The 27,014-nt window shown below is 36.4% G+C and overlaps 1 protein-coding gene across 2 annotated transcripts; it reads left to right on the plus strand.

The window, feature by feature from the left end:
• The first annotated feature begins 228 nt into the window (after positions 1-228).
• Positions 229-18,084, plus strand: PCDH20 (protocadherin 20). 2 transcript variants are annotated; one of them, XM_011999426.1, is made up of 5 exons: positions 229-587; positions 857-2,161; positions 12,069-12,185; positions 12,450-12,916; positions 13,963-18,084. In XM_011999426.1, exons 4-5 carry the CDS (start codon positions 12,785-12,787, stop codon positions 16,687-16,689), a joined length of 2,859 nt encoding a protein of 952 aa, XP_011854816.1. In that variant the 5' UTR covers positions 229-587; positions 857-2,161; positions 12,069-12,185; positions 12,450-12,784; the 3' UTR covers positions 16,690-18,084. The 2 variants fall into 2 exon arrangements, with proteins under 2 accessions (XP_011854816.1, XP_011854815.1); XM_011999425.1 differs by lacking the exons at positions 229-587; positions 857-2,161 and having other exon boundaries at positions 12,106-12,916.
• The last annotated feature ends 8,930 nt before the right edge of the window (positions 18,085-27,014 follow it).

The raw sequence follows: 27,014 nt of genomic DNA on the forward strand, positions 1-27,014 counted from the left end.
GAACTAAGAGATTAGCATAACTTTGTAATTCCTATTAATAAAAGTATTTTATATATCCTTTACTTAATTGATTTTAAATTCTAAAACATTTCATGTGTCATAAAGTCCAACAATATACACTGAGTTCACACTTTCTGCAATGCCTACCATCTCAAGTTAAAAAAAAAAAGTCTCAAATATTGCCTTAATATAAAATGGCTCGAATAAGGCATATAATATTTTTGTCATATAAAATATTGTATATTGACAGCAATATCCCAGTGGCTGATTTATTGGTAATATCTTTGACCTTTAGAATCTTTTTCTTTCTATTATATATAAGGAAATACAAACTAGGTAACAGGAAGAAATGAGAACAGGTAGAAAGAGACAATAGTGAAGACTGGTCGACACTGGAGTACAAAAGATTACTGCAGGATTATTCTATGAGGCTGATTACAGCAGCTTTATCTTATCAAGCTTTGGCATTGAAGACCATGTGAATTCATCTACAACCCTGGTAGTGAAATAAGAACACTTTTTGTTTCTGAAACTTTAAGCTCTTTACGGACACACTTTTTACTTAATCTGCATGACATCAGAGAAAGGTATTATTTTCTATACTTTACAGATAATGAAAATATACCACAAACCACAGGAAGAATAAAGAGTCACTGTTTACCCAAAGGCATTGACTCCACGGGGAAAACAACTCTGAGGTCTTCGTTTCCATTCAGCTGTTCATTTATTGCTAACTCTCACATTGTAAGCAAGAGACAAATATGAAAAGAACAGATTTTCAAGGCAGACAAAAAGAAAACATTTTCTCTGGAGGAGCAAAGAATTTTTACATTATTTTCATTTTGCTAAACTTTAGGGAACAATTTGACCAAAGAAAGAAGAAAAAGTGGATTAGCAGATCTCATGGACCGACAGTCTCTGGATGGTAGGAGATCCATTTAGCAGAAATAGAAATGAGAATACAATGTTTCTGATGTATTTAATTTGGAGAAAAACATTTTCATATTCTTTCAATAAACAAAGTTAATCACATTACATTTTACTTCTGGTAAAAGAATATTAATTAAATTGATTATGTTCACATTAGAGAACAATATAACATATCGTAGTCAAATAACATTTATGTTTATATTCATTATTACAAGCATTAAAAGGAAATAAATAGTGTTGTGGCAAATACTACTTAAACAGGCAGAGTCTCCCATATCTGGAAATTTATCATCTATACTGCTAGAGAGAGTTAAGGATATTTTAATAGTATTTAATTAACTAAAATTTAAGAGATTATTGCTTTCAGCCATTTAAAAATTATTAATTGAACATTGACTACAGGCTTGGTCTGTGTTTACCATTATCCATTAAGAGCTTGTTATTTAATTGGAGAAATCCAAGTCAAGATACAGTAAATATCCAAGAAACTTATCAAATATTTGAATAAAAATCATGGCACCCATATTTTATGGTGTATTTATAGTATTATTCATAAAACACTAAGAAAAACTATTAATATCCACCTCCAAAAACATGGAAGCAATTTCCCATTTTCAAAATTATTAATATTCCCATCAAATAAATGCTATTTGGAACTATCTTATTGGAAATAAATAAAATACCCTTTATCCAATAATGATATCTTTGAAGAAATGAGTATCCTCATATACTTACAGTGCTATTATAAATAACTAGAATTTCTGGAGCTATTGTTTTACATATACTAGAAAATCTTAAAATTTTACATTCCAGTTAAAACATATATTCGATATTTAGTAATTCATGCTAAATTATCATAAATATTTCCAAAGATGTGGATAAAATAAGCCTCACTGAAAATATATTTATATAAAATATTGAAACAAGTAAAATGTTCATATTCACATTATAAACTGATATGAGGAAATTCTGTTCTGTCTAAAAATGATACAGAACAATATGTAAAGACATGCAAAATGATTATAACTTATAATAAAACATAAATGAGATGATTTTTAAAATCTCTAAATTCAGTAAAAACCCAGAGAAATCAAACTCAGTGTGGATAAAGGCACCAATAAAGTGGAATGAATAAAGTCACATACACTAGACTATGAAGAAAAATCATGTTTTGGAAAAGCTATCCACATAATACAAGAATTTTTAATTGAAGAAAAATTCACTGGAAAAGGTACAGGAATAGCAACAATTATATAGTGTACATAAAATAAAAAGAACCATGGTTTACTTTGAATGAAAATGAATGATTGGAAGGAGAAGGAAAGGGGAGAATATAATTAAGATTATTACAGCTAGCATTTATTGAACCTTACTATGCGGAAAGAATTGTGGTAAACACTTTAAATACACTTACTTATTTAAATACCTACCACTATTCATTGAGCTAAGTAAGTACTTCTAACCCTATTTAACAGGACAAAGTGCAGGGAAATGGTTGACTGAGAGTTCTGGAGGCAACTTGCCTTCTTTCCCATCTCAGCTCCTCTACTATTGGCTGAGAAAGTTTATCAAGTTACATAGCTGCTGTATGACTCATATTAAAATAATGACAATAACAGTACCTAGCTCAACAACTGCTATAAAAATTAAGTAACTTAACACATATAATGTTATGATACTCTCTAGCAAATGGTAAATGCTATAAAATTTTAGTTTTTTTAAAAATTTTTTGTATATAATTATTACAGGTACATAATAGTTGCATATATTTATGCAGTATATGTGATGTTTTTATACAGGCATGTAATGTGTAACAATCAAAACAGGGTAATTGGGATATAAACTGATTCTTACAAATTCTAAGTAATGCTCAAGGTAACACTACTAGTAAATAAATTGCAGAATGGGGACTTGAAGCCAGATCTGTGTGATCACAAAGCCTGGGCTCTTAAGTATCATGCTGTCTCCTTGGTTCATACCCACAGGCTACAGTGAAATGCCTTCTCGTACCTTGGAAATAAGCGAAAATGTCTTTTCCTCTGAGTTGATACACAATCAGAACAGAAGCACGAAAGAGTTCTTTGAAGAAGAGAATGGTTTTGAGACATCAGGCTTCCCACACCCTGAGAAAGGTTCTGTGTTTGTAAAGAAATCATGTGTTAATCAGCAGAGACTTACCAGCTTCTGAAACCAAAAGAAGAGCATCCCAGAGAAAGTATGCATGGAAGCACCGAGAAGCACAGAGGGAATCAAAGCCAAATGGCTGTATGTATCCCATCTCCATTGGCTGAATCCTTCGAGGCTTCAGCCTGCTGTGAAAAAACATTTCATTCATTCCACAGTTTGATTCACCTGGTTCTTCTTTGGCTTCTCACAACGATCTATCTTCAGAAAAAAGTGCAGTGACCATGCCACATGAATATGGAAGTCTTTGTAACACATTTTCATTATATTTTCATGCTCATTGATTTTCTGAACCAATCTTGTTAATATGAATAATTTAAGTTGACCGCATATTTTATTTTTTAAACCACAGTACCTTAAGAGTAAAAAAGAGCCCAAACAATGCCATGGGAAAACAGCCTGAAAACAAACTCTCATGGGAAATTTGGGGCTTATTGTCAGGCTAGGTCAATATGACTTAATGCCTGAGATTTTAAAATATTCTCTCTATCCTCACTCCTTTCCCAAATTCAATTTTTCAACATATAGACTGTATAGCCGAATATACTCAGGGTAATTGTTCTTGAATTAAGGTAATGCTTGATATGATTTAAATGATGGCTGTGTGATCCTGGATAAGGTACATAATGCTTTAAGCTATAATTTCCCCAGTTTTCAATTGCAAATAATGATACCTATCTGTAAGAATTTATATACAACACACACACACATATTTACATACGTATACATACACATACACATAAATATGTTAGTCCAGTGAATACTCAAAAACTGGTAGCTGTTATTAGATCTCATGACTTTAATGCCACTCTCTGAGGCCACTTGTGATTCAGGCAGTTGACTTTTCTCAGGCAACAGTGCATCGTTCCACTGTGTGCTTTTTTCAAACTTCTACATCTGCTATGTTCCAAGAACAGTCAGTCCTCTATGTATTAATATGGTGAGAACAAAGCCACGTACCTCAGTTCTGCCTTCCACCAACAGTTGGCAATAGTAATTGGTTTCATAATAATTTGGATGTATAACTAAATATACTTGTGAACTACCTTTAAGTAGATAAAATGTTTGTAAGTATGGATGTTTCTGTTTTATGCTAGAAGCATTGTCATATGTAGATTGTCTGACTGGGAACAGGCCATTTGTGGAAGAGGGAATAAAAATCCTTAGGGATGAGATTTCACCTAGGGAAAAATAACTTTTCAAGTGTAGATGATGTTTCCTAATTACAGGAAATTTTGAGGATGCATAAAATTTGAAGGCATTGGGAGTGCAATTGGAAGGCCTGCATGACTAGGATTCCAATAAAAGGACTCCCCAGTGAGTGATTATAGAAAACAACAGAAACGACCTTTGGAGAAACATATAGTTAAAAAGTGATAAAAGGAGCGAGAAAACCCGGCAAAGACAAAAATAGGACAGAGATGTAAGGTACAAAACACTATTAAGTGTAGTGTCACTGAAGTCAGGGATAGTGGACGATGAATGTGCAAAGGACTTGTAAGAAAAGCAATAACAAGAAGAGCGTGGCACCTTCTCTGTTGTTACAACCCTTTTTTAATGTCTGGTAACTTCTGAGAAATATGGCATTCGTTTGCCAAAATCTATTGGAGGGAAAATATAATGTTGAGTCAAGATTTCTACTATTTTGTGATAAATGGTTTTAAGTGATAAGTGAAAACCTGTCTTTTTTTGCTGAAAAGCTCACTGATACTTTGATTATGATATTAAGGAGGTTTATTGTAGACTGTGTGTAGTACCTTAGACAGCCTGTGGCAGTGATGCAGATTTGAAGGATCCATGGCTAGCCTAATTGAGGTTTTCTTAAATATTATATGGCTGTGTGGAGATGGCATCTTGAGTCAACCAGGATCCAGAAATCCTACAGAAATGCTTAAATAGTCACACTCACAGCTAGTAAGGATACTTGAGGTCTCTCAGCTTTAGGACTGGTGTATATTATGTGCAAAATGCCTTTTATAATCATTGCTGAATAGTTTAACAAGCTCTGGCAGGACTCTAATAAATGTGGATTTTTTTTGGAGAGGTATTGAAATACAAAGTGGCAGTAATTGTGCTTTATTTTTTTTTTTAAGAAAGCACACCATGTATATCCACATTTAGAATAAGAATAGTTACTCCTATATAGAATATATGCCATGTTGGCCAGGTGTATATGCCATGCTTATGGCACATTTTTAAAAGTTTTAATTCTTTTTATTTAAAGAAAAATACCATAAAAGATATTGTTTTCCATGGAAATTTGCCAATCTCTTTTTTCCTTCTAGCTTTTTTTGTCCTTTGCCTACGTGACTGTTAAATTGCACAAAATCTAAATTCTTATCTACATTTGTTTGACATTTGAATTCTAAAAGAACATATGAATATTTAAAACAAGTTTTAATAAAATTTTATCATTAGAAACCAATTATTATTCATATTTCATTTAAATCTAGTTAATGCAGAATGTATTCATAAAGAGAAGCAATCCACAAAAAAAAACTGCTATTACTGTATTCTAAATAAACTTGATATCAACTGGACCAAATTTTAATATTATCTACAATTAAGAAATGGTGGGCCTTTAGGATATTTACAATTTCATTATCAAGAAGCGCATTCTTTTCTCCAAGTAAATGTTTTATTGCCATATAATTCTAAATTGCTTATACAAATTCTGTTACAAAACCCACATTCTTTTCTTGATAATTCAAATAATTTGGAAAAAAACAGAGTACTCATTGTTTCAGAAATATAGCTCATGTACATTTTTATTGAAGTTTATAATTGTTTAATTTTTCCAGATGTTTGGTAGTTTTGAAATGGTTCTGTTACTATCAGATTATATGCATTATTTATAATGTGTACATATTCATTATTCAACATATGTTCTTGCTTCAGTTAATGTTAGAATATCCCCTATATTTGTTTTTAAAAGGCTCACCAGCATTATAATAAACTAACTCAGATTTTCCTTGTTCCTCCTAACTTAGCCACTTCCAAAGCTGTGTGACCGCAAGCAACCTACTTAACCTCTAAAAGCCTTCTATTCCTCATCTGTAAAATGCGGTCATCATTAACTTGCAGAGACTTTGTGAATGTTCAATGTAACATCCACCATGCACTTGGTGAAAGTTAGGTGCTGAATATTGCTGGCTGTTAGCAGTAAATGAAATTGAGGTCAGCAAACTCTGCTCTCCTTCTAAAAAGATATCAAGAAAGAAGTAGCTAGTGATCGTAGCTTTTCCTATTTTCACCATGAAAATATTGACTATGTACATCATTGACAAAGTCTTTTACTGACCCTATGATACTCACTCAATGCTTTGATATATGCCACACATGCTGAGATTAGAACAGTCATGCAGTTTTCTAACAATCGCACTTTAGACTCACAGAGTCAGATAAAAAGAGATTTTATCAAGCCAGTCAAAAGATCTGTTGATCTGTATAAAAACATTACTTAAGCATAAATTTTCATTAAACTTTCCCATATGTAACACTTAAATTTGTGAGAATAAAAAATAGGTATCTGAAGAAATAGATGATCGGTCTCCTAAAACAAAATTTAAAATTCTTTGTCTCCTTCAATAGATTTGTTTTGGCGCTGACCTAATTTCTATGCTAATTCATAGGGTTTATGATTGCTTTATTCTTTGCACAGCCTGTATTTTTTCCTTCTTTCAAATCTCCCAGGGACTGACTCCAGGAAGTAAGGCATATGCATCATCAATAAACCGCATTTAGTTAACTGTTCTTTATTCGGCAACTCCTGATCCACTTTGTGGATTTTCTATGCCCTTCATTTCTTTCCCTCCTCAATCCCACCACCTTTCTTTTGATGATTTCACTGCTCATTATCACCTCTACCAGAAGTGAGAAGAAAGAATGTGGAATTAAAATGAGTTGAAAATGACTTTTAAAATTTATTTTCAGGATAAGGAGGAAAAGTTGAAAATGTTAGCTAAAATTAGGCCTGGGGTTTTCTAATGACTTCATACAGTTATTTTTATCCCTGTTAAAGTGATGCTAATTGAGTTCTGAAATGAAAGGGCCCTTCCACCCTATCTTATTCTTTCCTATTGGAATACATAGGGAAAGGGGAGAAATGTAAAATCTACTTACACAAAGTTTTCTAAAGCATAAAGTAGTCATTAGGACAGAATAATGCTTACAAATGTCCTATTTATGAGTTGCACAGTACAGCAGTAAATGTTTTAGAATACAAGTTTTATAGTGAATTAACTCATTTGCACCCTCTTCATGCAAGTGTGTAAATGTATGTTTATTTACTAACTGTCCAGCTTTTTTAGCAAGAGGCCTCACTGTTGATTCCCTATTAGTGTCACTATTAATTTCTGAATAGTGTAGGGAAATGAAGTAGGAGTTTTTAATTTTGTGTGATATACTTAAAAAGTAATTAGTACTTCAGTAGTTACTTAAAAATATTTGTAAATATTTGCAAATTTGAACAAAGGAATAAAATAAAATAAAGTTTAGAGTAACTCTTAAGATCAAGGCTTTTGATCTTAAACATAGATGGTTTAAAAAATATACTGGTTTTATAAGTTATCCTCTAATATCAGAGTAATCGTGAGGTTAAATTTTAGTACTATTATAAGAAATGGGAATATTTTCATAATTTGAGTCAGCTATAAGTCATCTTTCTTACTGTCAACTAACATGCAAAATGAGGGCTAACTAGGTGATCCCTAAAATCACCCAAGGCTTTTCAGTACTTTCAAGTATACACACAGCTATGCACACATTATATATTTTACATGTATACATTGGGAGAAGATTTAAGTTAGCCACACAGCTTAGACAAGTTGTGTCCACATGTATGTATCTATTTAGGAAGTAGTAATGGACTAAAGGATCCTTTCCTTCAAAAAGGCATCATATAACACATCTGTGCCTCCAGTTTTGTTTTGTTTTTTAATTTTAAATGAGTGATAAATGTTTGTTGAATAGAAATACATTTAAATGTGTGTGGGCCCTTTATTTTCTCATTCAGATGAGAAAGGCATACCAGAGTAGAAAGATCACATATTTTGAAGGTCACAGATCAGGCTCTGGACAAGCATGTTATATATGCCTATAAAGCTGGTATAATAATAACCATATTATAAAACTGCTATGAGTATTAACTAAATTACATATGTCAAGCACCTAGTAGCATGTTTGAAACATAATTGACACTAGATAACCAATCTATCATTTCTCAGATGTTGTATTGGTTTTTCAGATGTAATCATCCTCTTAAACTTGATGATTGAATCAAAACAGAATAGAGATATAATATTTCATTGTATATATATATTTATTATATGTTACATTTAGATGTGTTATATTTTACACTTTTACATAGGTACCAATATATTAATGACATATTTTGTGTACACACATACATATATTTTAATTCATCAAAAGGAACTTCTAATTTTAAATATTCTATTAACAAGACAAAAAAAAAAGAAATGGCCTTAAAATAAGGTAATATTCTAAACTTATATTTATTTGCAATTATGAATTAACCAGAACATGTACATGGTTATGGCTTAAATATCTGTGTATATAGTGATTACATGAAACTTTGTGTATACCACAATACTGTTAAACTAATCTAAATAGTGGAAGCAGAATTAATTGAGAAATACAAATAAAATTACCTGTAAAGCATAGTGCTTCAAAAAAATTTTTAAAAAGATTTAAAACGTAAAAAGTTTAACAATGGTATCTTTTATTCTTACCTTTTTTTTTTGTTTTTTGTTTTGTTTTTTGTTTTTGTTTTTGTTTGTTTGTTTGTTTGAGACGGAGTCTTGCTCTGTAGCCCAGGCTGGAGTGCAGTGGCACGATCTCGGCTCACTGCAAGCTCCACCTCCCGGGTTCACACCATTCTCCTGCCTCAGCTTCCCAAGTAGCTGGGACTATAGGCGCCCACCACCACGCCTGGCTAATTTTTTATTTTATTATTTTTTAGTAGAGACGGGGTTTTACCATGTTGCCCAGGCTGGTCTCGAACTCCTGAGCTCAGACGATCCGCCCGCCTCAGCCTCCCAAAGTGCTAGGATTACAGGTGTGAGCCACCATGCCCAGGCAAAGATGGTATCTTGATATATACTTATAATCATGCTCACATCTTTATAGTGGAGATAATAAAATTACAAACAGAAGGCTTGCAGTAAATGAAAAATAGTACCTTTTAGTGATAGAATGCAATAAGTAATAATCAAGATAACCTGTGTATCAGCATGCAGTGTCTGTTAATGCCAGATATGAGGTAAGCCATTTCATGCATATACGTGCATGAAGTGTGTCGGGGTCTTTTTTTATGAAATTGAAACAGAGAAGTTTGATGACTTGTCTAAAGTCACACAGAACTTAGCAACAACCCAGAGAATGTCATCCACTCCTCTGGCTCAGCTCAGTACACCATCTATCCTGTTGTTTTCCTTGTCTATAGGAAAAATAGGCTTGGGAGGCATATAATCTAACTGTTCTTCTAGATCGACTTTTACAAAACACCTGGGAAGCAGGCCCAGAGCAATTGAGACGTCTAAGAATTTCTTAAGTATTATTTTCAAGGGACTAATAGCATAGAAGCTTTCTGAGTCATCGTTAGAAATATGTGACACCGGAAGGTAGGTCACAGGTTGGCATCATAAGGAATAAGAGTTTGGAAATGCTTTCACAATGCCCACAGAAAGGATACATGGGAAGAACGAAGCCTATTTAGTCCTTTTTATTTTATTTAAGCCCAATTTAGGTGTAAACATGTGTAAAACGTTGTTCGGATTTTCAGAGAGGAAAGATAATAACAAGTAGGTCAGTGAATGGTTTGAAATGTGGCGTGTAAGGTATTGTTCAATATTATGCCAAGATCTCCCAGTCTTGAGGACAAACTTCCATGCAGGGACTTTGCAATCACCATAGTCACTTAAAGCAAATGTGGTTGTTAGTGTCATTCCAAACATTATTTTTCAAGATGTGTTCAATTCTTGTGTTTCAACTTACATGAAGAACTTTTGTTATAACTCATGTTTATGCTTTTTAGAAACACTCTAGAGAATAATTATGGCCAAATGGGTATATTTAATTTCTTTTCAACTTAATAAAGGGAAGTATGGTAATAACCCTTTCCATAGAGACCAGCTGGGTGATAGGGTCAGAAGACGAAGATTCTGCTGGTGTGGGCTGGGGGAACATTTTAAAAGGAAGTGCATCTGTACTACAAGCATCCACTGCAAAGCAGGGAAAGGGAGAGTAAGGGGCCAGGGAAAATGAAAGACTTGAGATATAATTACAAAGAGAAAATGTCACTTCACTTGGACTATCATCATAAACAATGGCTCCTGTGCAATGTCCTTATAACAAAGGAAAAATAAAGAAAATGGCTCCCTATGTTTCCACCAAAAAGGTGGATGATCTTAACTTGTTGGAGAGGGCATGACCTGTGAGCGGATAAACAGCCCACTCTGCTGCTCTGTCTAGATGGAGAATTGTTTCAGATTGCAGGTCCTCTGACTGCTGACAGATTGCCTAACTCTGGCCGTGGGCCTCCAACTTCGGGAAGCTGTGGGTATTGTGTAAAGATGTAAGTTAAACACATTTCAGAAGCAGCTTGGTACTGATTTGGGGAGTCAAGTATGTTTCAACTACAGACCTCAAAGTAAATATTTACCAATTATGGCAAAAGTTCAACTGTAGGGCAGAACCAGCAGCTAAAAAGCACAAGGAGAGGGATCATGCTTCCCTGACTGCAGTTTGTTTACCAACCTTCAACTCAGATGTGCATGTTCCTCTGAGAGTGTGTGTGTATGTAGTGGGGGCCGGGGGTAGGGGGGCGGTGGCAGTGGTTGGGGGCTGAGGTTTACCACTTCAGCCACTTCATCAGTGCTCCATTTTCACTGTAAAGAGTTTGGAGGAACTGATTTTACCAGCCAGTGAACCCGACCAATATAATTTGAACAATTATATGCCAAATTTGTATATAGTGAGACTTGTGAACTCCATGTACAGCCCCATTTGCACAATAACAAGCTGTTACCCACCAGGTGTTTTGATGTTGTGTGTTGTCCATATTTAGGACTCTGTCTTTAGGATTAGTAGAAATGAGGAGAAAATAAGAAGGATCAGAAGCAAAACAGTTAACTCAGCCAAGTAATTTATATTCTAGGTAGCATTTGGTGGAAGAGGAAAATTGAAGTAGTTCCTACAGAAAGCATATGGAAATCAGGTATCAAAGATCTTTTTCCATTCTAGGCTCCGTCACTGGTCATCAGTATGTGAGGTTTTATGTTTAGGACCGTGCAGAGGATATCTGGAAGTCTAGCGATGAAGAGAAATGTCTTCTCAAGGAAAGGATGAATCACGGGCTTTTCCATTACTTATATGGCAACCTGCAGATCAAAAAGTTTTTCAGAGGCTTAATGTACTGGAGTAACCCACTAGCCTTGATTTTATAAATGAGGAAACAGAAGCCCAGGCATTATGGGATTATTCCATGTTACATAGCTATTCAGTGTCAAAGCCATAGGGGATATGCAAGCATTTGGCAACACATTGTTCCACAATTCCTTTACCAAGGACCAGTTTTCCAGTAGGCAATCCAGGAGAAAGAAAGAGAGAGAGAAAGGGAGAGGCAGGGAGGGAGGGAGAGAGGGCGGGAGGGATGGAGGGAGGGAGGAAGGAAGGAAGGGAGAAAGGAAGGAAGGAAGGAAGGAAGGAAGGAAGGGAGAAAGGAAGGAAGGAAGGAAGAGGGGAAGAGGGGAGGGAAAGAAGGAAGGACTAATTTGAAAAATAACCAATTTTTTACCTAGGCTTCAGTGAATCCCTCCCCCTCCCCACACCAATTTACCACTTAGATAAATGTGTTAAAAATTACTTGCAGGCAGAACTACTTGTGTTACAGCACAATTGTTTCTACTTTCCTCTTGGCTCTTCCCTGCATCCAGAAGCCACTACTGTCTCTAAAATAAGATCACAAGACAGACACCCAGAGACATTTGAGCCTCCAACTAGTAAACTAGCAGAAGCTCTACCACTGCCCACAGCAAAGATTCAAAATTGGGGTATGTCGAAACCTTCACTGAATTCATATTACTTTTCTGGTTCACCCTACGTTACACAGAAGTTGAGATTCCTTCCCTCCGCTGAGAAAAGTGCGTTCTCTTTCTCTGTGCCAACACTGCTGGATCCGAGGCTCCAGGAGGAACTGGTGGCAAAGCGGGCGTTTTGGGACGGCGCCTGTGATTGCTCTGTGACTTCCTCTCTCTGTTACGTCCGTATACAAATACAAGCTTATTTATTTATTTTAATTCTCCTTCTCCTGCTAGCAACCTGTGGACTTAGCATCTGACTGGTGCGGCAAGGAAGGAGGCTAGTGGGCAAGCGTTACTGTGCCCAACCCGGAGGTGCCTCTTCGCAGTCTTCAGGAGCAGCTCCCCCATTCCAGCTCCTCTGGCAGGGTCTGGAGTTACCTGCGACCGGGACAGGAGACCATGAATGTGCCCTTCTGCCCCCTTGCCTTTCTGCCCTCTTTGAGTTCCCGTCCTTAATTGAAGAGCCAGTGACTATTGGCTGAAGTTCCCCCATCGATTTGCATGAACCCAGAGGGAGTGTCTTCTGCCGCCCTCCCTTCAAGAGCGCTCTGACTGCAGCCTCCCAGGGAATGCGCGGCCGAGGGAATGCGCGCAGCTCGCGGGCCTTGGGAGTGAGCTGGTATCCGGCGACCTGGCACCCGCGCCTGGATATGGGGCGTCTACATCGTCCCAGGAGCAGCACCAGCCACGGGAACCTGCCGGTAAGGGTTAGGAGCTCAAGGAGCCCCGCGACCCCGACAAGTTGCAGTATTATGAAGCAATTTCCACTCGGATGGTTTTTCAAACCTCCTACCTTCATGTAAACTTCACAGGAAGGATGGCACGGGGAGGGAAGGGAGTTTGGGATAATGTGTCTCCCTTTTAACAAGGAATAGGGAAGTCCTTGGGTCATGAGAGGAAGTTTCTGAAGCAAGAACTGTATCCAGGTGGAGGGGATCAGGGGTGCGCTCAATCTGCTTTAGATACAGGGGTTCGGGATCGTTTCCTGCTGCTGGCGTCTGACTATGAATGCCTACTGCAATTGACAGATTGTTTTTGCATAACCGTTTTCCGCGTTTACTTGGCTTCCCCCTAAGGGAGGGGGGATTAGTGACGGCTTGGTAAGAGGTGGAAATCCAGATCCTTTCGGTTTGATTTCAGATGTGTGCTAAAATACAAATCACTCTTTCCGATCTAAGACCTAAAGTGTTGGAGGTGGAGGAGAGAGTGTTAGTAGTTTCTCCGTATTATTATCATTGCGATTGTGGTTGTTTTTACGGTTCTCCTAGTGTAACACACTGCGTGTTCCAGCACTCTAATGGCAGACTCTTCAAGGAGAAATAAATTGCCCACCTTTCAGTGCTCTCTACTACCAGCCGCCTTCCTCCTCATCACCTACCCTGGGTTTCCCTGTCGCGTTGCGCAGTCTCTGGGTCGGAATCCTCTCCACTCTGGCGTGTTTCCGGGGATGTTTTATGGTTTGGGATTCTGAAGTTAGCTGGATGAGGGTGGTGATGGGGAAACTGAGGGGGGGGGGAAGGCGGGGGCGGAGGGGACAGAAAGTGAACAGCAGAATTAAGTTTTGGAGACGACATTGCCCCACAGATCTCCCTTTGCAGCGGGGTTCTTCTCCGCCCCCGTTCTAACTAGAGGTTTTGCTTCTGGGAACGGGGATGGGGACAGCAAGGATCACAGGGGCACTAGTTTCTCTCTCAGACCCCTATTTCCCCGTGTGTGTAATGAGCTTTCTTCCCTCCCCCCACGCCAGCATCTGTTTCTGTTTTTCCTCTTCGTGGAACCCTTCAGCTGCCTCGCGAGTCACAGCCGGGCCACCGAGCTTCTGTACAGCCTGAACGAGGGACTGCCCGAGGGGGTGCTCATCGGCAGCCTGGCCGAGGACCTGCGGCTGCTGCCCCGGTCTGCAGGGAGGCTGGACCCGCATTCGCAGCTGCCAGAGCGCACCGGTGCTGAGTGGAACCCCCCTCTCTCTTTCAGCCTGGCCTCCCGGGGACTGAGTGGCCAGTACGTGACCCTAGACAACCGCTCTGGGGAGCTGCACACTTCGGCTCAGGAGATCGACAGGGAGGCCCTGTGTCTTGAAGGGGGCGGAGGGACCGCGTGGGGCGGCAGCGTTTCCATCTCCTCCTCTCCTTCTTCTGACTCTTGTCTTTTACTGCTGGATGTGCTTGTCCTGCCTCAGGAATATTTCAGGTTTGTGAAGGTGAAGATCGCCATAAGAGACATCAATGACAACGCCCCACAGTTCCCTGTTTCCCAAATCTCGGTGTGGGTCCCGGAAAATGCACCTGTAAACACCCGATTGGCCATAGAGCATCCTGCTGTGGACCCAGATGTAGGCATTAATGGGGTACAGACCTATCGCTTACTGGACTACCATGGTATGTTCACCCTGGACGTGGAGGAAAATGAGAACGGGGAGCGCACCCCCTACCTAATTGTCATGGGTGCTTTGGACAGGGAAACCCAGGACCAATATGTGAGCATCATCATAGCTGAGGATGGTGGATCTCCACCACTTTTGGGCAGTGCCACCCTCACCATTGGCATAAGTGACATTAATGACAATTGCCCTCTCTTCACAGACTCACAAATCAATGTCACTGTGTATGGGAATGCTACAGTGGGCACCCCAATTGCAGCTGTCCAGGCTGTGGATAAAGACTTGGGGACCAATGCTCAAATTACTTATTCTTACAGTCAGAAAGTTCCACAAGCATCTAAGGATTTATTTCACCTGGATGAAAACACTGGAGTCATTAAACTTTTCAATAAGATTGGGGGAAGTGTTCTGCAGTCTCACAAGCTCACCATCCTTGCTAATGGACCAGGCTGCATCCCTGCTGTAATCACTGCTCTTGTGTCCGTTATCAAAGTTATTTTCAGACCCCCTGAGATTGTCCCTCGTTACATAGCAAACGAGATAGATGGTGTTGTTTATCTGAAAGAACTGGAACCCGTGAACACTCCCATTGCGTTTTTCACCATAAGAGATCCAGAAGGTAAATACAAGGTTAACTGCTACCTGGATGGTGAAGGCCCATTTAGGTTATCACCTTACAAACCATACAATAATGAATATTTACTAGAGACCACAAAACCTATGGACTATGAGCTACAGCAGTTCTATGAAGTAGCTGTGGTGGCTTGGAACTCTGAAGGATTTCATGTCAAAAGAGTAATTAAAGTGCAACTTTTAGATGACAATGATAATGCTCCAATTTTCCTTCAACCCTTAATAGAACTAACCATTGAAGAAAACAACTCACCCAATGCCTTTTTGACTAAGCTGTATGCTACAGATGCCGACAGTGGGGAAAGAGGCCAAGTTTCATATTTTCTGGGACCTGATGCTCCATCATATTTTTCCTTAGACAGTGTCACAGGAATTCTGACAGTTTCTACTCAGCTGGACCGAGAAGAGAAAGAAAAGTACAGATACACCGTCAGAGCTGTTGACTGTGGGAAGCCACCCAGAGAATCAGTAGCCACTGTGGCCCTCACAGTGTTGGATAAAAATGACAACAGTCCTCGGTTTATCAACAAGGACTTCAGCTTTTTTGTGCCTGAAAACTTTCCAGGCTATGGTGAGATTGGAGTAATTAGTGTAACAGATGCTGATGCTGGGCGGAATGGATGGGTTGCCCTCTCTGTGGTGAACCAGAGTGATATTTTTGTCATAGATACAGGAAAGGGTATGCTGAGGGCTAAAGTCTCTTTGGACAGAGAACAGCAAAGCTCCTATACTTTGTGGGTTGAGGCTGTTGATGGGGGTGAGCCCGCCCTCTCCTCTACAGCAAAAATCACAATTCTCCTTCTAGATATCAATGACAACCCTCCTCTTGTTTTATTTCCTCAGTCTAATATGTCTTATCTGTTAGTACTGCCTTCTACTCTCCCAGGCTCCCCGGTTACAGAAGTCTATGCTGTCGACAAAGACACAGGCATGAATGCTGTCATAGCTTACAGCATCATAGGGAGAAGAGGCCCTAGGCCTGAGTCCTTCAGGATTGACCCAAAAACTGGCAACATTACTTTGGAAGAGGCATTGCTGCAGACAGATTACGGGCTCCATCGCTTACTGGTGAAAGTGAGTGATCATGGTTATCCTGAGCCTCTCCACTCCACGGTCATGGTGAACCTATTTGTCAATGACACTGTCAGTAATGAGAGTTACATTGAGAGTCTTTTAAGGAAAGAACCAGAGATTAATATAGAGGAGAAAGAACCACAAATCTCAATAGAACCGACTCATAGGAAGGTAGAATCTGTGTCCTGTATGCCCACCTTAGTAGCTCTGTCTGTAATAAGCTTGGGTTCCATCACACTGGTCACAGGGATGGGCATATACATCTGTTTAAGGAAAGGGAAAAAGCATCCCAGGGAAGATGAAAATTTGGAAGTACAGATTCCACTGAAAGGAAAAATTGACTTGCACATGCGAGAGAGAAAGCCAATGGATATTTCTAATATTTGATATTTCATGGTGGAATAACACGGAGAAATGTTTTAACTGACTTTGGATCTTCATCACCTAAAAAAGGAGAGTGTTGATGGCAGTTACAATGAAGGACGACTAATTTATAACTTGTTCTATATTGTAAATAGCTGTTTACAGGTTTTTAAATTTAAATTCAGAGGTTATAAAATGTGTACAGCATTTTTAAGTGAAAATTAGTACTAACAGCCATAGGACTGTTATTAAAAAAAAAAAAAAAAGAAAGCTTGGACATGGTTTGCAGCTTTCATACACCAAGCAGATGATTGATAAAACCTGGGAGTAAGGTAAGAAAAAGGAACAAATTTTTATCTAAAAATTCCTGTCACCACAAGAGGGCATCAGCTGCTCCTTTGCAGGGAACTGAGGTATTGTACTTGACAGTTGTACATGAAATTAATGAAAGAGTATATTTTAAATATATTGTTTTTAACATTAAACAAATATGAAATTAAAGTAAATTAAATTTCACCCTATTTAAATATATAAGAAAAAAAAAGAAATGCACTTGTAAACAGAATGCTTATTACCTCAAAAGTGCATATATAGTTTGAAAGAGAAGGCATTAAAAAGAAGTGCAATTCTTTTTTAGCAAGGATAAAAACATTGCCTTGTGTTACAAATTCGATCTGCTGAAGAGTATTCCACTTTCTGTGTACTCGAATTGCTTTCTGTTTGCTTTACCACTGCACTTGCTGTTATTACAGGGGAAATATATATATATATACACACACACACATACATTCTTCGTTACAGAAAATGTAACTAGATCTTATGCCCAAGAAAAACAGCCAGAAGCAAAGAAATGCTTCAATCCTTAGTTGCTTCATAGGCATTCATGACATTTTAGTGCTTTCACAACTTGTTGGTTGTACTTTATACTTGGGTTATATATTAGACTTTTATAGGCTTAAAATCTTCCGTCACATAAGAAAATAGAAATCATATTAAAAGTGAATTCTTCTAGAGGCTTGTGTGCACTACTGGTTGTTTTAGTTGGGCCTTTTATATGAAAGTTATACTGTACTTATCTTTTTGTTGTTGTTTAGGTTTGTTGGCTACCATTTCTGCCTTCCTTTCTTTGGTTTTGGATTAAGTCCAACAGTTTATTTGTAAGCCCTGCAGCAGATTTCTTTGATAATTTAGCTTTTACTGAATCTCTTGCAATGAAGAAAGCTATTTCATCAGTGATTTATCACTTTCAATTCATTGTGTGAACTGGAAATATTATTTTATATGAGAGCTATAGCAAAATAATCTGTATAAACAAGGAATGTGTTAGCTTAAACTGGATCATTTTACTTTTTGGCATCATGCATCTGTACTGTACCAAAAGTGTTTCTATGTCTGCAAATTAAAGGTATATTTTCATAATTTCTTTATCATTTTTAGCATTTTATATTTGAACATGGGCTTGTTATTTCACTGAAGTGCCTGTCATTTGTTTGTTTTTAGGGTTAAATGTGAGTAAACTGTAGTATTCTGCTATATTAAAGTTTATATTAAACTAATTCATTACTCAATTAAACATTGGGTAAATTATTAAATGCGTGTGTAGTTATAGACATATATGTAGTAGAAAGAGAGTATGCCTAAATACTTGATGTAAGTTCATATGAAAATTTGCACCCATGTATGTGCACATTCATATTAATTGATTATAGATTTAATATCATTACACATTTTCATTTTACCACATATTCATAACAAATCCTCTGTTAGCAGTGTTGCAATAACTTGCGATAATTTTTAAAACAAAAATACTCTGCAAAAAAAGAAATTGAATGCAAACAATCAAGTTCTTTTCGATTTGTATTAGTTAACTCATTTATCTTATTTTTCTTCAGTTTGAGAATTTCGGTAAATAAAATAATAAGTATATGAGGCAGCAACATTTGTTACAAAAACTAAATATATTTTTATCGGAAATTCCTTTTGTATGAGAGGCATCTGAGCTAAGAGACTAAGATCATTTAACCCCCAAAACTTTTCATTTATAACTGATATGGAGCAATGGAGGAAACATCTCTTAAGAGTCATATTTTATTTCTTATTTCTTTTTTGTAAAGAAAGGAACTTCATGAGATAAAAATAACACTATTTATTTTTTAAGAATCCTCCATAAGTGCAATAATTTCATCACCAGTACGAATAGCACAATTTTCGATTCATTTCCAAATTTGAAGAAGGTTCATGTGTTTTGGGGAATGGACTTTATCTCCAGCATGAGAAATGCCTGTAACATTAATAAAAATATGTATTTCTGAATAACTTCTTGTGGCAGGATTTCCTTTACAAAAACATCTCATTCACATTAAAAACATTAATAACAAGGAAAGCTAAAGTAAATTAAACTCAAAGATAAAAGCTCCTTTTTACTGACACCGTGTGCTAGAATAGTTGCCAAAATGTATGCTAATCATGTCAATGTTGTTAGTTGAGCTGGCACAAAAATAAATGTTCCATTCATTAAAACCCCTAATATCCATTTAACAGTTTGTGAACCAGTGAGTTCTCTTTGCCCAATTTAATGAAGAAGAGATTGCTGTGATCTTTGCACTGCCAAATTCACTCTTACACCACAGAGAAAATTGTTCATTAATTTGAATTGGGAAATTTAAAACCAACATAGCAATTTCAGCTACAGGGGAAAAAACAATTTACGTTATTTGACTACTTAGGGTAGATTTCCTGATCCAGTTAAAAAAAAAAAAAAAGAAAAAAGAAAAAGAAAAGAAGCTCTCCTGGCAGTTAGGCTTTCATCAATGGTGGTTGGAAGAGGAAAAAAATAAATTCTTTAAAACAGTTTTGTAGTATTGAAGCATTCAAAAAAATGTAAATTTGTAGTGTTTTGGATTTTCTACATGTATTTTAGGAAAACACCAGGCATGACTTTATCGTGAAATAACATCACTACAAGCAATTTTTAGGAGTGGTATATGAAGTTGATTTGATTGCAGTAACATCTCTCACAAGGATTCTAATTTGTGCTCCCAGAAAATGTCTAAACTGACAACTATAAAGGGGGAAATTAAGCAAGCCTCTCTCCTCTGCAGGTTCAGGGTCCAATCTCTCCTCCCGAGGTGAGGACCCTGTGAGGTCCTGATCCCTGGCAGACAATGGAGAATGTAATGAAAGGGCAGCATCAACCACCTGGTGTTCTTCAACTCCTTGGGCAGCCTCAGTTCATGGAGGCCAGGGACAGAAATACCTGAGCATTTTCATCCCTCTATGGTAAATTTGCTCACTGAGAAAAAGCAGTCAAAATTGCCACAAAATGCCGTATCGCTGATCTAGGCATTCTCTGCCTAGCGCTGTACCTTTATGTGCAAGTAGTCAATAAATATTTATTGTAAAGAATTGATGGGCCTGCAAGAAGACTCAAAGCAGAAAAAAAAATCAATTAAAACGGTTTGGATTCCTGAGCTAAAAAGTTCCAGCACAGTATTTTTTTAAGTTATTTCTACTTCTAATAACAAATCATGTATATTTTCAGATAATACATACATAAATACATAGCCTATAATCATTTTTAAATGTCACTTTTTGTATATAATTGTCCTTATATAGTAGCATTTGTAAAATAGACTCCTAAACTGGGAACGTCTTCCTTTGAGGATATAAAACAAAATTGAGTGAACTTTAAAACTTAACCCGCTAATGCCAAGAAGTAAGAATACCGTGGTGATTTTTAAAAAATCAGTCATACAGTCATTTATCCCATATATATTTTAGTACTGATATTACAAGTCTTTTAATGAACTTACATCATCCTGTGAAAAGCCAATAAGAAAACTAGTTTCAAAACATATGTGATAAATGCCTATTCTTTGGATGCTGTGTGAGCAGGACCTAACCCAATTTTGGACAGTCAGAGAAGGTTCCCTAAAGGAGGTAAAGTCTATTTTGAACCCTTCTCAGAGGAAGTTATGAGCTTGAAAAAAGGAAAAGTTAGCCAAGAGAAAATGGCAGCGAGGAAGGAAGGGCATTTGAGTGGGGAGCAGTAGGCAAAGCACATGTGGGAGTGAGAATGTCATGGTTGAAGAGCCACAGATATTGCAGTTTTCCTTGGCTAAAGAGATGAAGAGAATTTAAAAAAAGGATGATTAACAATGAACTGGGAGACACAAGTGAACAGCAAATAATGAATAAACTTATGTGCCATACTTGGAGGTTACAATTTTATCTGAAAGGTAATGGGATTTGTAAGCATTTAGACCAGAGAGTTTATGTTTTTAAAAGATCACTTTTGACCACGTGTAGAGCTTATGATGAAGAAAATTCTGGACGCTAGTTATAAGATTTAGTGACAATTTAAGTGAAAAATGGGGACTTAAACCAGAGAATATAAAAGAGATTTATTATAGAAGGTAATATAGGATATAAATAATGTATAGCTGTTTACAAGTTTATTGATGCTATAGGAGATAATCTGCATGGGATGACCAGAAAGTAAATAGTTTTCATAATTTGATTTTGAGCTTTTGTAAAAATTTGAAAAAGATATAAAACTCATTTACTAAACATTAAGTCAGCAATGAAAGTGTTGGAGCCATAACCCCCTTCTCCAATGTTGGATTTTATGACACAGATGGAATTATAAAGGCACTAATTTACCCAGTTTATTTCATCTTTATGACTGTCAATCCTCTTCAATTTAACAAACATTACTCTGTGCCCATGTGACAGATATTCCAATATGTGGTTGATCTCATAAAGAACATTTCATCTAAGCCATTTGCAGTATTTTACTTGTGGTTGTACTAAAAATAGGCACATGTAGAAGAGTCCTTCCTGTTGAAAACTTAAGACGATAAAATGTCAAGTGGATAATTTAAGGTGTAAATATAACTTCAAGTGTTATGTGAATACCAAGAAAGAATGATGTGTTGGTTGTAGGCAACTCTTAACAAGATCTGGGAAATATGACCAGGTGAAATGGCTAGTTAGAGCCAAGAAGTATGCAGGTCTTGAGGTTTAACATCACTATTTTAAACATTTAACATCATTTTAAAACCCAGTGAAGTCACTTAGCACGTCTTATGCTTCAAGTATTATGTTGTTTTAAATGAAGAATTTAATAAGAACCAATACCAAATGGTAGAATTTTCAAACTCAGCCTAAATAAACATTTAGCAGATGTAAAAACAATATTATATACAGTCCCAGCTTCTAGAAAAGTCTAATTTCCCCTCCTAAGACTCATCTATGTGTAAATTATGAACTTACTGTCTCTTTCATGGTGTAAATGAAAATTAAATGAGGTAATTCATGCAAAATATTTTGCGCAAACCGCGTTCCACAAATATTAGCTTAATTATTGCTATCGTAACTAAATGGTGTGCCATGGGAGGTTGTCTTATCAATTTATTTGCTCATTCTTTCACCAAACTGATATTTATATTACATTAAAAAATTCCATAAAGTTGATAGTGTTTTAGATTAAAGGCCTATATATACTCAGTATGCTCTATTTATTCAAATTCTGCATTTTATAGACACTTGGACTTTTTTTTTTTTTAATTCCTATGACAAGTTTATCCTTCTCATCTGGAAATCTCATGATGGTCAAGATTATTATTTCACTGCATTTAAGTATGGGTGACAGAGCACGACCCTGCCTTAAAAAAAAAAAAAAAAAAAAAAGATTATTATTTAAATTGCGAAACTATGGAAGTAACTTAGTCCAACCTCTTTATTTTACAGTTGAAGAAACTAAGGCATAAAAAAACAAGAAAAAAAATTAGCAGGGTGGATTAGAGAAGACAGCAGTCATAAATGTAAGAAATGTTCAAAATCCTGCCAAAAATAGCTAGCAGAGTATACTTTTCCTTCAAACGTTTCCATTAAGACATATCCTTTAATTTTACCTTTATTAGAAAGTTAACAAAATATTTACAAAGACAATATACCAGGTGTTAAAATAAATTTTCTGAGATAAATCTCACCTAAAAATGAGGTCCATCAAAATTAATTATTAAAATGAATTATTAAGAATCACACTTATCTTGCATATACTTAGAGAAAAAAGACACAATTTTCCAAATGAAGTTATTTGTACCTTCTAAAGAGAAAAATATATTAAAAAATTATATATTTGACAAATATAATAATTGTTATAAAATAGTAAAAAATAAAAAAAAACTTTAGAGAATATATGAGAATAATCAAGAAAAGTTTTATGACACTAGCAGACAAATGGAAGGAATAAATTAGATTCTAATATGTGAATAAATATTTATGTAAAATTCACATATATGTTAGATTATAGAAGAGGCAGGCTCAAGTGTGAATACAAAGGACATGATTGATTTGAAAATGAGAATGGGGAGATATCGATCAAAGGAAGTTTTTTTAAAGCTGAGGAAAAAAAAGTTTGTCATTAGGTAATTTGGAATCACTATATATAAGGGGAAAAAGATGTCACTCAAAATATTTTAAATCAAAAAAGAAAAAAGAAAAAGAGAAGGACCAGGCTTACATTTAATAAGGTAACTGAATGTAAACTCAGGATAACTGAATGTTAGGATCTCAGTAAATCATAAAATGTTACAATTCCCAGGGAACTTGGGATCATTTTCTTATTCCTTACAGTTTTAGGGTCCAATACTCTGAAGCTTCAACAAAGATAAACACTATTATCATCAACGATTCATTTACTAAACATATTTACTATTAGTCTGTACTTATTACAAGCAAATCATTGTGCTGTACACAGGGATAAAATTTTTCTCCATCAAAACAGTTGTTCTCCAGCTTGGGAGAACAAATGTGAACCGCACATATATAGGAATGAATGCATTCCTCCTCCCATCTACTCCCCACCTGTAGCTGTTACATAAGCACCTCTACCAGAGAGAGACAAGAAATGTTATGACAGATAAAAGCGCTACCTGGAGATATGCCCTATATATTCGAGGCTAATAGAGGAGAATATCAGTATATATGAATTACAAAATTAGGGTTGGGTGTGTTCTACAGCTAGAATAGTCAAATCTAATTTTTTACTTTTGCTTTTATATATTTCCTATATGCATCTGAAATATTAAAATTCCCTATAGCTCCAAAGATCAACTTTCACTTAAATGATCAAAGAAATGTTTGTACTGAGATGTGAACCAATCACTCTTATTAAAAAGATCATATGCTTACCTTTCACAATAATTTAAAAATAATTATTATATTCATTGACTTTACATATTTACAAGTAACCCTGCCACTATATTTCAAAAGAATAGCGCTAGTTTTTATTTTGCAAATGTAATATCACCTCAGTTTTATAGTTTTGTGTAAATTTTTTTAAGGTAATTTCTTGGCGACGTGAAGTTTTGACTTAATGGAATGTAAAATGGACTTTGCGATTTGTCGCATAAATATTTCAAATAATACTATATTACAGTATTTTTCGATGTTATAATGTCTGGTGAAATGTATGTTGAAAGGACATTTTAATGTTAATGTATAAAATCACTGCAGATACTTCACTATGAAGAAAAATACACTACAGAAGGTAATTCTAAAATATTCATTGAACAACCCAAAACACCGTAAAGGTAGAATAAAAAGAGCAAAGGAAGAAAATAAACTATTTTTTTTAATTTTAAAAATAAATAAAATTATTTTGATTTCCTTTCTTCCTCTAAAAAAGCGTCACTCACCCAGCTCCTCTCCCACTTACCCACTACTTTAGTAAATTGCGAAACAAGTTTCCTTCACATTTTTCTAATTCAATTATAAAATCTAAACATATTCAAAGTCAAATGAATGTGAGCAATGCTAACCATGAACCAGGTGCTAAAAAATACCATTGGTTTGGCCGGGCGCGGTGACTCAAGCCTGTAATCCCAGCACTTTGGGAGGCCGAGACGGGCGGATCACGGGGTCAGGAGATCGAGACCATCCTGGCTAACACGTGAAACCCCGTCTCTACTAAAAAAATACAAAAATTAGCCCGGAGCGGTGGGGAGCGGTGGCGGGCGCCTGTAGTCCCAGCTACTCGGGAGGCTGAGGCAGGAGAATGGCGTGAACCCGGGAGGTGGAGCTTGCAGTGAGCTGAGATCAGGCCACTGCACTCCAGCCTGGGGGACAGAGCGAGACTCCGTCTCAAAAAAAAAATAAAAAATAAAAAAATACCATTGGCTTATGTTGAGACAGCTTCCTATTTATGATGCTTTCAATCTTTTTTGTTTGTTTGTTTTCTTTTTTGTGTTTTTTATTTTTGAGGCGGAGTCTGGCTCTGTCGCCTAGGCTGGAGTGCGGTGGCGCGATCTCGGCTCACTGCAAGCTCCGCCTCCCGGGTTCACGCCATTCTCCTGCCTCAGCCTCCCGAGTAGCTGGGACTACAGGCGCCTGCCACCTCGCCCAGCTAGTCTATTATTATTATTATTATTATTTTTAGTAGAGACGGAGTTTCACCGTGTTAGCCAGGATGGTCTCGATCTCCTGACCTCGTGATCCTCCCGTCTCGGTCTCCCAAAGTGCTGGGATTACAGGCTTGAGCCACCGCGCCCGGCCCCTTCCATCATTTTTTAACAGTAAAAAGTGCCATTTGATTCACAGAATTTCTTGTAAATAGCAGTTAAAATTCACTGCAAACAGAAGAACTTCAGTAACGTGTCTTTAGTTTATCTCTAAAAGACTTCCACTGAATCATCTAAGCATTTAAATTTAGCAAAGTCAACTATCCTTCATATGTCCCATTTCTTGAACTAATCCAACAAAATACTATTATTCTATAAAAAGCACTTTAGAATGTTCCATTTCCCCAACCTTATTTGTAAATATATTTAATACATGAATGCACAGATTTCTGAGTAACTGAGTATAAGAATAACTGAATTTATGTTGGCTTATAATTCTTTCAAATAAAACATCTAATATAACTTAAGGAAATCCAATTAATTCCTTTTTTTGTATTTTATGTTTGATTCAGGACACCCTGGTTTAGATGCCATGTATCATAACAATATTTGCAATCAAATCATTTGATGGGAAATGCTATTTTACTCAATTGAAGATAAAACACCTGAGTATTAAAAGTATGTGTATTGGAAAAGAAAGGTGAAATCTCTGACAATACACAAAACCTCTGTCTCATGGAGCCAGGAGGAATTCTAAGAAACCAGTGTTTTCTTCCCCTTTCATCTTCCTTGAGCATATTCAGTCACTATGTTGTTGCTCTTTCATAAAGTAAGCTCAATATTCTCACAATCACCATTTATCAATCTAACTACAATGGGCATAATAGTCCCCCAAATGTAACCGTGCCTTAATTCATAGAACCTGTGACTGTTACATGGCAAAAGGGAAGTTGCATTTACCTTGAAAATATAATTGACATATGGAGCTTAAAATAGGGAGATTATCTAGCCTTAAGGAGATAAGAAAGGCTCCCAGATGACAGTCAGGTAGGAAATGGAAACCTCAGTCCAGTAACCACGTGGAACTGAATTCACTGACAATCTGAATGAGCTTGGAAGAGGATTCACCCACAGACCTCCCAGAAAGAAACACCACTCTGCTGACACCTTGACTTCAGCACTGCAAAGCACTAGGCAAAGACCAGCAGAACCAGTCGGTAACCAAACATCTGACTACAAGACTAGGGGTTAATAAATGAGTGTTATTTTATACTGCTAAATTTGTGACAATTTATTACAGTAGTAATAGAAAAGGACTACACTATCTTGAAAAACATGTAACACGTCCATTAGAGGTCGAGTTCAACTGACTCAGTTTCAAAAAATATTGTTTTATTCAAGTAACTTTTACAATACATGTTTCAATAGTTACGATAAAAAAGTGTTAAATACATATCATTTTCTAAGTTTAAAAATATCATAATAATCAATGTAAATATAAATGGAAATTAAGATCACATATTGTGGTCCTACTGTGTTCCACTGCATGTTCATTTCACTTTTACTAACAAAGCCACAGGGAAAAAAAAAAAAAAAGGGAAAGAAAAAAACAGAGGTGTTTTTATTTACATAAAATATTTCTCAGTTGATTAGAGCTAGGATGAATAGCTCTGAACTGTTGAATTCATCTCAAACCCAGTTTGGGATGGGATTAACTGAATGATATTTGTAATTGAGATACTGTGGGTGGATGTGTTTTGATTGTATATGTAAAATTTTGCCCTCATGAAAACAACATACTTGTTAAAATGTATGGTTTTTATGTTATTGCAAAGTATCTTTTCTTTTTTTTATTTATTATTATTATTATACTTTAAGTTCTAGGGTACATGTGCATAACGTGCAGGTTTGTTACATATGTATACTTGTGCCATGTTGGTGTGC

Source organism: Mandrillus leucophaeus, unplaced genomic scaffold (genome assembly GCF_000951045.1).
Source record: "Mandrillus leucophaeus isolate KB7577 unplaced genomic scaffold, Mleu.le_1.0 Scaffold592, whole genome shotgun sequence".
Classification (NCBI taxonomy): Eukaryota; Metazoa; Chordata; class Mammalia; order Primates; family Cercopithecidae; genus Mandrillus; species Mandrillus leucophaeus.

Coding starts and splice junctions, on each gene's coding strand:
- PCDH20 (XM_011999426.1), top strand. CDS start 12,785: ATGCGCGGCCGAGGGAATGCGCGCAGCTCGCGGGCCTTGGGAGTGAGC. Junction 12,917..13,962: donor CCAGCCACGGGAACCTGCCG/GTAAGGGTTAGG, acceptor CCCCCACGCCAG/CATCTGTTTCTGTTTTTCCT.